This window comes from Dermacentor andersoni, chromosome 4 (genome assembly GCF_023375885.2).
Source record: "Dermacentor andersoni chromosome 4, qqDerAnde1_hic_scaffold, whole genome shotgun sequence".
Classification (NCBI taxonomy): Eukaryota; Metazoa; Arthropoda; class Arachnida; order Ixodida; family Ixodidae; genus Dermacentor; species Dermacentor andersoni.
In genome coordinates this window covers 138,745,799-138,760,160 of record NC_092817.1, presented here as the reverse complement: position 1 = coordinate 138,760,160, position 14,362 = coordinate 138,745,799, and the positions used below count along the sequence as shown (strand labels likewise).

Here is a 14,362-nt window from a genome sequence, read left to right as displayed (position 1 = left end):
GTCCCGAGAGCTCACGATGCGGCCAGGGAGTTACAACTCCCGGTCCCAACGTGGAAGTAGCCTGCTATATGGGACCTTGCACCCCGTAGCTCGCAGGACCTTTCATTAAAGTTATTCCATCCATCCATCCATGTGAACGACAGCCCAAAAGTGTCATTCGAAGGTGGCCATGTCAAAACCCAATTAGGATGAAACCGCGACTACATGGCATGTTTATTGGTTAATGGCCAGAAACTCACTGAGCATTCACTATTCTATGGAGAGTAGACGATTTCACGACGGGTGCTGAGTAATGAAGTGAACGAAGAGCGTTACGTAACGTGCACTATCATGGGTTACGCGCATTATTCTTCCCGTATACTAGCATTATTCGCGTACTCCCAAGGAACATACTCGTTAGACATCAAGTCAATGAGAAAGGAACTAATATTACAAAAACTAGGTTGTATGAATATCTATGAGAATCACAATCGACTAGAGTATCCTTCAGTGTTACAATGTGCACTGGGACTGTACAGATAGCATGGACCTAGTGATCTGGAGCTTTAGGAGGAGACAGGAACCCAAGGGAAACTCAAGACGATCGAAGTAAATTGGAACACCGTCGCTCAGAAGGAGAAAGCTACTGCTCTCCACGCTTGCGGCTGCCTCTCGGTGCATGGCAGTCAGTTCAATGAATTTGGGATCACTACTCGCGAAGCAGAGGGAAAGGCACTGACGCTCACACATTTACACACGGACACCATCGGCGTCTTCCGCGCCCATGAAGAGGGAATGCGTACTCAGAGCTTAACCGTCCCATTCACCGAAGTCAGATAGCACTCGCGAGCCCTGAGAGACATCATGGCGTCGCGCGCGCCTTGAGGAAGGAAGCCAGAATGCGTAAACAAAGGCTAACGTATTTTTGCTGTTCAGGTCTCTGAGGCATTTTTTTCAACAGTTCCGGGTGGCTCGGCGTATTTGAAACCTCGGGGCTTTTGCCGTGGCTTTGGCGGTGTCACAAAAACTGATCATCGCACAGGCCAGTCCTAACAGGCTGCCCAGTGGGGGACAGAGCTGCTAATGCACAACGAAGAGCACCTCTTCTTTGTAGACTCCACTGGTGGTCGTAGCCGCAGGCGGTTGACTCACACCAGCCGACCGGTATGCGGTCGACAAACATTTTCCGTTAGGTATTACGCTCCGATGTGAAAAACGCCTCTCCAAAACTTGTGAAGGTCTCTGGTTCATGGCACCGGCGCCAGTTGGCACCACATCGATAACTCAGCAGCTCAGCTGGCAAACGCGTGAGATAGAGAGAAGAAACTTTCCACTGGTGTGGGCTGCAAGCTCGGGCCAGGCCCCAATGCGCATAGAGGTCAGCCAGTCCATGTCGCTAAATTACGTCACTAATTTCCACTAGGCTGTTAATGTCCCGCTAGTCTGAAATTAAATTGTCAGGCTAGTATACCAAAATAAAGCGGAAGCACTAAAATCTCACTCATAAATTGTTCCTATCCCAAACATTTTCTTACCGAAAAGAGACAAACAAAAGGAAAAGTTCCAAAACTCAGTCGCGAAACAAAAACAGCACAAAGTTTATACTCATCGAACTTTACTCTTGCGTTAAAGGGTTTGTTGAGCCATCTGCTTTAACTTCTTTAGCCTTGTCGTACGCACCTCGATATAATTCTTCTACATGACAAGGCTCCAGCAGGAGAAGGCAATTTTTGGAGAACATTTATAGCATCTGATGCAGAGCGTTGAGAGCAGCGACCAGTTTATAATCAAACTCAAACTCGCAAGGTAGCGTGACAATTCAGGAACTGCTAATACAGTGCACGAGCACCCTTCCTCAATAGCGCTGTAGGCCTTCACGCGACTGGTCCACTTTAGACATCCATAGAGAACAAGGGGCTCCCTCTTTTCCATCTCTTACTTGATACATCACAACTGTGCCGCGCTCACGGGCATCTCCAGACCTACGTACTCAGTTTGATCCTGTGATCTGGGTACTGGCTCGAAATGGTTTTCTCTCTCTATGTCACGAAAAGCCCATCCACTCTTCTCGTGGCGGAACATTACGTTTCCCTGTGCCATCCGACACCTCGCAGCTTTGAATGTAAGCCTTATTGGCGTAGGCGATTTCGCCCTGGATCTCCGTGTTCAAAGTTACACGTTCCTGCCATACAATCGTAGCAGATATAGAATGTGTGCGTAGCAATAGACTTTGCCTCAACTGACGATTGCTGCGGGTCAGTAAAGCCTTCATCGATTTAAAGATATCACTGGATCGTCAACGAGCCAGCGAAAGACCCTGAAGAGATGCCTAGTAGCTTTACGAGCGCTTCCGCTTGATCGGCTGGCTTACCTACAAATTCCCTTATGTAGCATTTCCTCAGAAGTGGCTCTCTATTGCGGAAACAACCAGTTTCTCTCGAACATGGGTCCTCGGAGCAGTGACTTGCATTCCACAGGCGCAGAATATCCTGCCGATACGACTTAGGCGCGATCAGCTGATTGGACTCCGTTACCCTGTGGCCGTGCAATGCCTCTCTTTAAAGCGCAGATTATTCAGAGCTGAATCTTCGCTTAGACCCTCAGCCTAGATGTTTGGTACTCACGAGTCGTCATTTCCCTTGGGACACAAGACGTAAGTGCTAATCTCTAGCCTCATTCGGCTTCCTGATGTTGCTGCCACAAAAGTCTAAGTAGACGTACCTACCCGATTAGTTTCAGGCGATGTGACTAGCGCTTGCTGCACTTACACCGCATTATGTTCACCCCACTTCACGATTACGAGGACGTGTGTCCCCATATCACGGTGTGAATTATTATCTACACCGTGGGCTATTGCAGAAGTGCTGCGGCTCTCGGAATGCGGACCATCTGAAGGAACGCCTGAATTTTGTAGACACTCTAACTTCTGTATTCGCGGCGTTGTCATTCCGCTCTAAAGGTATGGCCTCACTTGCAGAAATGAGCACGCGCAAAGCCGTGCGCTTAAAAATGCGCGCCGCCAAAGGCGCTTTCGCGGCAAGAATTCTCTAGAATAACAGCTTGGGCTTGCTGGTTTTCGATCCTGGTGTTAACAGCGCAAAACGTGGATGGGACACGAGACGAGAAAACACCACAAATGCTGCCGAAATCAGCGTGCCGCCTTGCGCGTGATCTTTTCCGCAAGTGAGGACGTACCATAACGCGGGCCTGCTTTCAATCTCAGGGGTCTCAGCGATGTGCGCCTTTGACTGGCGCTGGCAGTTTGAAACCACAGTTTCCCGAACTACCGCATTTGTAGCGTGCTCATTCGCGAGTCATCTGTTCAGCTCTGACGAGGACGCGCTTGCGATGTCAGAGCGCAGCGCTTCTGACTCGTGCTTGCCGCTTGCAACTGTTCATTCTGGAACTACTACTGCTTTAGCAGTGAGCTCATTCAGTTCTAACATGGAGGCGTTCACAACCTTCGCGTGCCGCGTGTCTGACTCATGCTCGGCGCTTGAAACCACCGTCAAACGTGCGGCTTCCGCGGAGAAGGTTGTCCGGCTTAAATGTGTGGGCGCTATGAATCGTAGTGCGCGGCGCTTCTGACTTAGCTGCATCGCTAAACCGTCGTGTCCTGACCTAATGGCGTCTGAGTGAGCTGAAGTGTTTTGGGAAACCATACTCGCGAATTTACGCAGTTTTATCCGTTCAAGATCACCGAGCTTTTCTTTGCAGCGCAATTCGTACCTCAGTTCTTTAATACCTGTGTCGAGTCCTTCTATTTGGTCATGAATTTCTTTATTCCTGAGTCCCTCTCTTAAAATCACCCTCACAAAGTATTTGTTCATGGCATAATCGAGTTTACTTTCTAAAATGATTATACGAATAGCGGAACCGTCTACATCTGCATCACATCTACGCTGCATCTACGTCAAGCTCCCGACGCAAATAATTCCGGCAGCACGACCTTTCGGAACTTTCCCAATTCGAAGGTACATATTTTGGGGCGTTGCTCGCATCTTTCTCCAGTACAGGTTGCCTTGTTGTTCAAACGCGCCGCTCGAAATATTTCTATTGAGGCATAGCAGCGTCATTTCACGTGCGAATTCGCGCTGTCTTCGTTTTTTCCTTGTCTTGCCTTTGATTGTCATGCTTTTCTCTTTCACATGCACACTCGCGTTCTGCTATATCATGTGCACATTTTTCTCGTTCACCTGCAGGCTAACGCTCTTCTACCTGTCTTTCTGGTCTCCTAAGAACTGTCTCACGGCATTCCGAAAGCTCGACATTATGCGCTTCCCACGCTGGGATAGCTTCGATCAACTCTGTTTCTTTCGCAAGCTCCAACAGCTCTGGTTTAATCAACTGCTTCAAATTCATGAGTGTTTTCAGTGCTGCTTTCTCTACTGGAGAGACAACTGTGTTGACGCTCCCACAAACTAGGTGACAACTGCAGCTTTTACCTGATTTCTTACCTACACTGAAAAAAGCGTGGTAAAACTCAGCAATGAAAATTATGGCATTCACCAAACCTCGCAGTCCGAAATGCGGCGTAGTCAATCGCGCCGGAGTGCTGCGCAGACAACCAGTGGATGTCAAATCACACTGCTAGCAGCAGTCGTTACAAACTGGCAGTATATATGTACTCGACAGGTGCGCGCCGCTGACTTTTCTTTGCACCGGCTCACGAGGTCCGGTAGAAACGCTAGGTGATTTGCACGATGAGTAACAAAAACCTTTCAATAGATCGTTATGGAGCGGCAAGTTCTGCAATCTCCGTAGCGGAGAGAGACACAAACGCTGCCGCTTGTGCTGAAGGCAGAAGTCCCTCGACGGGGACGTCCTTTGTAGAACCGTAGAAATGCCCTCGCTAAGAAGTAGACAGCGAACGCCCTCCACGTTTTCGACCGCTTTTCGGTACATGGCACTCAGTTCAGCGGATTTTCCCCACCGCCACATGGGCAGTAGAGGTAAAGACACTGACGTTAACACACGCACGCACAGACGCATCCGGCGTCTTTCACGCCATGGAGAAGAAGAAGAAGAAGAAGAAGAAGAAGAAGGGAATGTGCGTACGAATTTAATTATTTATTAACCAATTTATTTTATTTTATTTATTGAGTCATATTACCACCCGATTCGTGACCTATCCCCCACAGTGGGTTTGTGCCATTAACTGAGGCTTCATCATCATCACCACCATCATCATCACCGTCTCCTCGGGGAAGGTTGCTACACTGGGGCGTCTACAAAGACATCAGCGCGTCGTGCCGCTCACGTGGAAGATTGAGAACAATGCGTTAAGAACGGCTAATGTCTTTTCGTCGTTTCGGCCTCCTAGGCGTTTTTTTGTATATACGGCGTGATGGGAGTAGTTAATTTTCTGGCGCAAATATATATTCGTGCGTGATAGCTTAGCTTCTACCTCCCCCATTGCAATAATTTCTTTGGATGCTGATGGTGAAGTTCACTTCTTTCTGTTTTATTCCTTTATGCTAAACACAATATGTATACCCTTGAACGTACACCAACACACTATACAATGAGGGGCAATGAAATAAAGAGCATGCTTCCTGACCTTTCCATTGTCACATTTCACGCCATCGACTGCAGAAATCAGCATGTTGTCCCATTTTCTGCTTATAAAGCACTTCACGATGCATCCTTTCGTCGGGTAATCCTGCAAAACACAAATGTGCCGAAATCACATCACTTTTTATGTAGGGGTATCACCAATAAGCTTAAACACAGAGTCGTGCCGAAGCCAGTTTAAGACAGAAGCGAACAGTTAGTACGTGCGATATCACTGACAGGCTAACACTAAAATAAATTCATCATCCGCTTATTGCATATTGACAGGTGTTCGAAGAGGTCGCTATCGAGATCGATGATTTTGGATATCTTACAGCAAAATTTAGGAGGCTCACTCTACCGCAGCGTCGTAGGACAAAGCAAATGAATATCATATAGTACAAAAAATAATATCACACTTGGCTTTTAGCGTGCGTGTAGTGTAAGCCTGTTGCTGAAAAAATGTGATTTATTTCCTTCATTTTAGCTCGGGAAGCTTGAAATCGGCATTATTCTCCCTTTTGGGGCCGTCGGACGAGAACAAATACAAAGGAGGAGTAAAGAGAAGTCTACCGTTATGTCGCCAGTGGACTTCGTTTTTTCGAGCAAAATATGATCGAATAAGTGGTCGTCAGCGGTGGATGTCTGTTGTGGTTACGGCGCCCTTCAACATGGGGGCAAGCAGGGCGAAAGTGATTACTGGTAAACAGATGTACGCGCGAGCAGGTTGGCACTGAGCAATCACGGGGAGAGGATAAGGACGCAATTTGCGCACATTAGTGCGTCAATATGATCTTAAGAAGATTGAATAATTGTGCTTCGCCACGTCCATTTCGCGCGGTAGTTCTGCCATCAAATGCTGAGAGGTGCGGGACCACCGCTGTGTCCTGATCACCGCGCACTGTTCGCATTGTGGCCGTTGTGGAAACCCGTTTCTGAGACCATGACCAGTTGACCGTTGTAGGAACCTTTTTCTGAACAAGTGATTACATGAAAAACGTCTCCGAGCCCAAAGTACCTCATTCGCAGCATTCTTCGGCATATAGCCCGCAATTACTACGGTCCTCCGCTATTGATTATTTCAAGAAGGGGCACGCAGTTACGAGCGGGGGACGGGGCGACACAACATAGGTCAATCACCGTGTCCGCTTAGCTTCGAGGTGCTGCCTGTTTATTAGTATTTGATTGGGCCCATTGTGTTGGGCTCTGCCGATTTGCGTAGGTTACAGGTGCTATGCAGTTTGGACCCCTCTCCTTTTTTTACGTTGTTTTTAGGCAGAGGGGCAAACGCCTTCAACTGGGGTAAATAAAGGGGCCGTAGAAGGAGCCGAATGCTAAATAGCTGACGGATCACTCACACCGCGAACCTCGTACAGAACTCGTATTTGGTGTACCGGCGAACCATACTCAAAGCCATTCGGTGGCGATTGTACTGAATATGTTTGGGGTCGCGCATCAACGGCTAGGATACTTCGCCCTGTCGCCCTGGCCAAGCGTTCTGGGCTCAACTAAACATGCTATGCACCACCGGCTTTGCCGATTTTGGATCACCTCTGTCATTCGAATCCACCTTGTATTTCAATATGTAATTTCTGGTCAAGTCTTCTATATACAAATTGTATCCAAGTTTTGCCTATGTCTGCTTCCATCCACCTGAATCCATGGCCGAACCTATCGTCGCTATCCGTAGCGGCATTATTCCTCATTTGAATTGACCGACTCTAGGGGTGCGTCTCGGAGGCCCAAGTGGAGTAGTGCTGCAAACCTCGGATTAAAGATAAAATATTCCTTTTCAGCACTTTACTATGTGCATGCCTGATTATAATAGTATTTGAACACCGGAACCGCTAACAGCAAACAGAAATACTATATCTGGTGCACACAATAAAAATGCTATGAAGGCCAGCCAAAACACAGTTTCATCAGACCCGAAGAAACGAGCGCATTGGTCATAGTTTAGCAAGCGCCACACAGCATTGCTCTTAGGGTTTTAATGCACACGACAGACCACCGTGCGACACATTTAAACGAGAGTGTAAGTGAATCAATGCGCAAATTAGCATGTTCCAACCAAAGCAATCACCTCCAATGTCGACAGCAGCCACACGCCGAGCTACATGCTCTCGTGAACCTTGGACTAGCCAGCGACATGTATCATTGGGGCTCACGTGTGCCATGTGCTTGCGCATTCGGGGTACCGCTGACCGCGGAAGTATATAGGAAAATAGCTCTATTTCAAATGCCTACATTATTGACTCCTTTATCACGAACATAGAACGGTAACTTACCATGTCTGCTTTAATGTAGCTGCTGTACTGCCCATAAACTTTTTCACAATATGTTTGACGACTTGAGACCGCACCAGGGAGTTTGGAAGAATATATCTTGGTTTGTAGGCTGTTCTTCACACGAAGACACTGGTATTCTGGTCGGCTGTGAGGGATATAATTTCAGTCTAGTAAAGTAAAGAAGAAACACAACACGTTTTTGAAATGCAAAAATTCTTACTTGTAAAAATTCATAACTTCTCGCTGGCAGCACTTAGAAAACCTGTACATGTTGGGCTTTATAAACTTATAACTCATCATGAAGCCAAGATTCCAATCACAGTCTTTTGACCCAATATGTCCACGCGGCCAATCGTAAGCACCGTCGCCGTCGTGGGCACAGCCAAGACTGAAAGTAAGGAAGTGAACATAAGAACATCGGCAGCTTCTGTGCGATAGGTACATACAGAAAAAACACAACGCGTGTCGTAATGAATATGTCGAATTGATTTTATGCCACGCGTTCTTCTTATTTCGTAAGTAGATTTGGTTTGTAGAATATTCTATAGGAAAAAAGTTATAGTTTCTGTAGAAATTTTACTTTAACGTCAACTGAAGATGCTTCGCCCAATAAATGAATAGCTCAAAGAGGAGATAATTGTTTACATATAGTTATTGGCTATATTACGCGCTACTGGCAACAAGGTGAGAACACGCGATTTGTTCTGCGTAGAACGTTGTTGAACGCGTTGCATTTTTCAGAATTAGCGGTGGCACTTTGGTGTGCCGGAATGGTGACGAGACCAACAACTTGCTATTAGAGTAGAGGCATCGTAAATCTATGAATGCCATTTAGGCACCTGCAGAGAATTTCGCCAACATGAATTATATACGCTTTACTCTCAGAATAAGCTTACAACCGATTAACGATGCTTACGGTTCATTCTTCTAAAACAATAGTCACAGCTGTTGGGCATTAGAGAACGTGAGCACGTTCTGGTGCCGGAAATAAAGAGGTGACTTAGCAGAATTCAACAAACAAGCCTTCTGGGCTTGTGCGTTTTACTTCGCTCTTTGTTGGGTTGGATACAAAACTGGTTGCGCGGTTGAGCTCTGGGAGCAGCAAATAGTGGGATCCATACAGGGCCAGCATAGCAGAGCGCATATCATCGTGAGGCCGCGCGATTGTGTACGCGATGGCAAAGCTGGTATGGAGTTAAAGCAGGAGAGAGTCGAGGAGGCTGGGGCATTTCACCCGTTGCGCTATAATGACCGTCAGCGTCTAGCTGGGCAAACAATACTTCTGGAGGCGGCCGGAACGGTGGAAGTGACGGGATGAGTGGGGGAACGCCCATGGCCAGTGGGCCGCACGGCGGAAAGCACGCTTTCTCGGGTGACTATTGTAGGAAGACGTTATGGCGGCCGATGAGCCGTGCCGTAGTTACTGCTGATGTGAGAGCGCGTTGTTTTATGATCGTGACAAACCACGCGATACGCGCGGTGTGATGATGGCAGATGATGCTGACAGTGATGGCGACGCTACAGAAGCTACTCTTGTCCCTGCGTAATAAGCTAACATTTTTGATCTCACCTTTACTACGAATCCTTCATTAGCCTCACCACTAACAGTATTGCCAGGACAAAGTGACTATTCAGTCGTTCACTTCAATATTTAGTCTAAATCACCATGCGGTCTTAAGCATTCTAAAGTTGTTCTTGAATATAGCAGGGCACAGTTTCGAGCAATCGACAATCACCTCGGATGTTTCATCAATTCACACTTCTCATCATGTTGGGCCCGATGTGTTTCTGTAAACTGGTCACATTTAGTACTAAAGTTACTGATATGACTGCATTTATTTATATGTGCATTCCCATTGGGCGCCTTTCACTGTTATATAAAAAAAAGCACCATAGTTTTACATATGTTTCAATCTCTTACTAAACAGGAAAACAAGCATCTAGCACAGTTTCTGTGAATCTCATTTGATCACAAATTGGGCCGCTGAGCTCTCACTTGCCTGTGAATTTGCATGCGCTCTGCGTAACGGGATGTGATTTTTCTTTGGCAATACTTTAAAAAGCTGCCTAAAGGTGGCGTGCTGCAAGAACTTGAATCACACATTCTACTTATCGTTTACTGACTACGTGGTCACGATTCCTGAGTTGGCATCTTGGGCTGATGAATGAGATTCCTTTTGACTGCTCCCGAATTTCAAAATGCATCCGGGATGTTCAATGTCTTCTTTTGCTGTAACCGACAGCTTACATTACAGTTCTTGAAGAGTATACAAGTATATTCATGAGTAATTTTCTCTTAAAGATTCACCCATCCGCTACGAAGCGGAAATCTCGTCGATGAGTGGAGGACTGCAAAGGTGGTACCAGTTCACACGATCGGTGACATTCATTGCGTCACTAACCGCGCAGGCTAACTTTTTAACATTCATTCCCAGGAAACTTCTTGGGAAAAGAATTGAGAGTTTAATTCCGTTTTCTTTAACTTCACATCCTTTACATCAACCCGTGTTCCATAAAAATTATTTCTGAGTAACCCAGCTGGTAATGCTAACCAACGACTTGTTTTCAATGCGATAGCTAATATATAGACACTAGAATAGTATTTCCAATATCGCGGTCGTGCTGCATATGCTCTGGATGATTCTGAAAGCGTGCGAGAGTGAGCCGAGGTTTGTGGCCGAGGCGGAGGGATAGAATGCGCGTAGGAAGCAAGCCGCCATCGATCGCGCGCAGGGCACTCGGGAGGCCAGAAATTACGGGATTTTACTTGGCACAACCACGATTTGATTTTGAGTCATGTCGTAGTGGGGATTTCAGAAATTTATACCACCTGGGGTTCTTTATTGTGCACCTTAATTTAAGTACAAGGGTGTTTACGCATTTCACCTCCATCGAAATGCGGCCGCCGTGGCCGGGATTTGATCCCGTGACCTCGTGGTTAGCAGCCCAACATCATAGGCACTGAGCAACCACGGGGAGTTACCGGGGAGGGCAAGGGGCCCGTTCCACTCGGCTCCGGCTGCGTATGGCGCGGCTGAGCACGGACGCGCAGGCCCTAGCTTAAAGTAGTGTGCGATGGGCACAGAGTGTAGCCGCTCTGAGAGCTGATAGCTTCATGTGTGCTGTGTTTCCCATGCTTAACTCACGTTGAAGCGAGAGTCAGCGACAAGGCAGAAAAAGTGGCAGCAGCAGCGAGCATATTGCTGGCTATTGCTGCCACTCTTTCTCCCGCCAGTGTTTTGACAGCGAGTGTCCGCGGTCATCGAATGGAATGTGTTCATTCGTGCCTGCGCGCACGTGACCTAATGCTTAATAAATTACTTACTAAGCGAATGTTTACTAATCCAATTACGGCCGATAACAATAATATGTTTGTATAGCTGTCTAATCATTGGATTCTTCATTCAATGCTTCGCCTTTCGGCTCAAATTGCAAGTATGCTTCAAGCCATTGCTTGATGGCTGACGGTATTTTTGTTAACTTTGCTTAAGCCTTTGATCCTGTTCCTCAGCAGCTTTGGTTTCTGAACTTAGCAAGCTTAACTTAGATGTGGGTGTGCTGAACTGAATTGAGCGTGTTTTTCTTTTTACGAAATCACTCATGGTACGTTACACCTAATGAACATGACTCTCAAACTTTGCCATTTGAATCAGGCGACCCCTAAGGCTAATTGCTCCGTCTTTTACTTTCACTGATCTGTAATAATTGTCTACTGGCTTCATTTACATTATGTATGCGAGTTTTCGCAGTTGACTTGGTTGCATAGAGTAAAAATTTCTTGCTGCTGATGCTTCAACCCCCTTGAATTTAACCTAAGTTTATCTTTATCTAGTGCACAACGTGGTACATAAAACTAATGTTAAAAATTCTAGAGTAATTAGAATAATGTGACAGGCTGATGTTTGTGCAAATATTACTTGAATGGATTGGCTTTAGCGTCTTTCTACTGTAAAGAATAAATCTCGCTGTTTACATTACTGACAACGCTATATAGAATGCACACGTTGACCGTGTCACTAAAAAAGTCGTAGTGTCGCCAGAATGGCGGACCGTCGAATGCCATAGCAACTTACCATGCAGCCATATCAAGTAAGTGTAGTAGTTATATCGGCCGTACAAAACTTGCAAACATAGGCGTATTACCTAAATTTAAGAGCATGGAGCCACGTGCGCACAAGTAAACATGAACAGATCACACAAGATGATCGCAGACACTCGTTTTCGAAACGCTGGCGTGAAGAATCGTGGCAGCATCAGCGAGCGAAGTGACCTTCGTGCTGCCTTTGACTTTAGCGCAATCTTAGCACCGAGAACACAAAGCACGTAGAAAGATACGAGCCGTCAACGCACTTAGACGCTGCCCCTAATGCAGATCGCTCTCAAGATACGGCAGCGCGAACGCGCAGACCCCCACATATGCAGTTGCAGCCAGAATAGGAAGCCGCCCCCGTCTGCTCCGCCTGGTGCTTTGGGCGTGAAGGAGGGCGGCGCGCTTCGTCCCCGCTCTCCTTCCTCTCGTGCGGGCGAGATTTAGCCGCGATAGTTGGCTCTCCACGCAGGTTTTCACTCCCACGAACAGATAAGGGCGCGCGGTGACGGTGTCATCGCCCTTCGAGGGCATTTCACGAAACATCACGGTAATGGTGGTAGCAGAAATAAGCCTGGAGTATTAATATAGTTGATATCGCAAATAAAAAGCTAACAACACTTGCATTCATACGACGAGATGTCTCACTTGAGCCAACCTTCTTGAATTTATTTTATCTTACAGCAAAGCTGTCACCATCTAGTTGGTCGGAATTTTTCGTAGCGCTTCCTCACAAAAAAGAAAAGGCTTAGTTGATTGAGCACTGGTAGAAGTGGCTCACCAACTCGTGCCCTGAGGACCTGCTTCAACTGGTGGACAGAGCACGACGGCCAGCGAGAGACTCCATCATGCTATACTGAAGACCCGGCCACCTGGAGAAGGCCATCATTGTCTGCTCTTGAAATAGAGTTTGTTTCTCTCACACTCTCAGCAGCGCAGGACGTTTTTCTACAACTAAAGTACGAGGTCCTACATCCCAACAGAGGGTTCAATAACCAATTTTATTCGCATCGGACATGTCCATAATATGTGATTTACGTCAGCCTTTCCAAATACTGCGGGGCAAAGGCGGACGTGATCTCAATAATGTGGGCATTTCCTAGATAGGGATTCTGGGAGACTGTAATGATCAGCTCGAAGGAAAACGATCAAATCGAAATCATCCGCATGGCCCTGGACACTGCTGAGCTCCAAGGAGCATCAGCCAGCTGAAAAGGGAGGAGCAAGCCGAATAGACAGGAAGGCTCTTGACTCCTCGGGACTCTTATTGCGGGTGCCAATAAACGTTATTTCTCTCTGTCTCTCTTTTATTGGCATCCGACATTAAGGAGGCCTTCGACACCATCTTTCATTACACTATTCTGGAGGAAGTGGAAGGGGTAAACTGCGGAAAACAAATTTATATCGACTTGCTCGTTGCACAGTGACCGCACGGCCTCAATCGAATTACGCTCCACGATGTCCGGCACCTCCAGGCGTCCCTACATAGGCACCCCTCAGGGAGCTATACTTTCTCCACGGCCATTTATTGTGGGGATGAAAAAGCTAGCCCTGGAGCTAGATAAACACCCTAATTTCGTTTGTGCGATATGTGCCGATAACGTCACAAAGTAATAGAAATGCATGCGTCCCACTATTTATACCAAACCTAGATAACATGAGCCCAGCCATTCCTTGGCACATACTTAAGCGTTGCCTTCAATGTGTTAACCACGCCTACCTTGTGTCTTGTTCCACGTCAAAGCAGTGCCTTTTTATGTCGTTTTCCGAAGCATCAAAACAATTCCGTTACCTCTTTTACAGTCGAGAGGTGGCACTCTTCGACTTACGTACGTAACTCACGTATGGCAAAGCGGGACATTGCTATGTCATGAAACAAAGCGTCGTTAACAAAGTTTAGGTGGTATTGAACTAGGTATGAAATAATGGCTTTGATCATGTTATCTAGGCTTTGTAAAAATGGGGCAACGCGTGCGTTTCACATACTGGGAAGCAGAGAAAAGGCATAAAAGTGCAGAATATTACTGTCCCAAGGAAATATATCATATCATGAGTCTTCATCTTCATTGAACGACCCACGTAGATAAAGTTTAAAACGCACAACCCAGGACCTACGAAGAGTGACTCGTCATACCAACCCTGCGAAAGTGGATGGCCAGCGAAGCTGATAGAAAACCACTCAAATGCAGTCGATGGGGTTTTGAAATGTCTTATTGTTCTGCTTAGTCTTAGCATGGAGCGTTGTTGAGCATTACGATTTTGCACTCTTCGATGCTCATCGTATTCACGCTGCTCTTCGGGAGTCTTCGCGTGGTCTACCCATAGCGGTCTTGCAGCGAACTGAGTTTCTAGGCAGGTCTCCCTTCTATAAGTTTGTTGACGTCACCCAGTGGTTCATATGCTGTTGTTGCCCCTTTCCCATAGGTGCAGCCTATGGAACCGAAATCTTTACGGA

The 14,362-nt window shown here is 46.7% G+C and overlaps 1 protein-coding gene across 1 annotated transcript in view; it reads right to left on the bottom strand.

Annotated features, from left to right (window-relative positions):
- LOC126537831 (A disintegrin and metalloproteinase with thrombospondin motifs like) overlaps positions 1 to 14,362 on the bottom strand; it is a 36,255-nt gene that overhangs the window by 2,197 nt on the left and 19,696 nt on the right. Inside the window, exons 3-5 of the mRNA XM_050184911.3 lie at positions 8,041 to 8,208; positions 7,821 to 7,965; positions 5,540 to 5,641 (exon numbers count right to left, since the gene is read on the bottom strand). Of these exons, the coding sequence (XP_050040868.3) occupies positions 5,540 to 5,641; positions 7,821 to 7,965; positions 8,041 to 8,208 (415 nt within the window). The remainder of the gene's footprint in view (positions 1 to 5,539; positions 5,642 to 7,820; positions 7,966 to 8,040; positions 8,209 to 14,362) is intronic.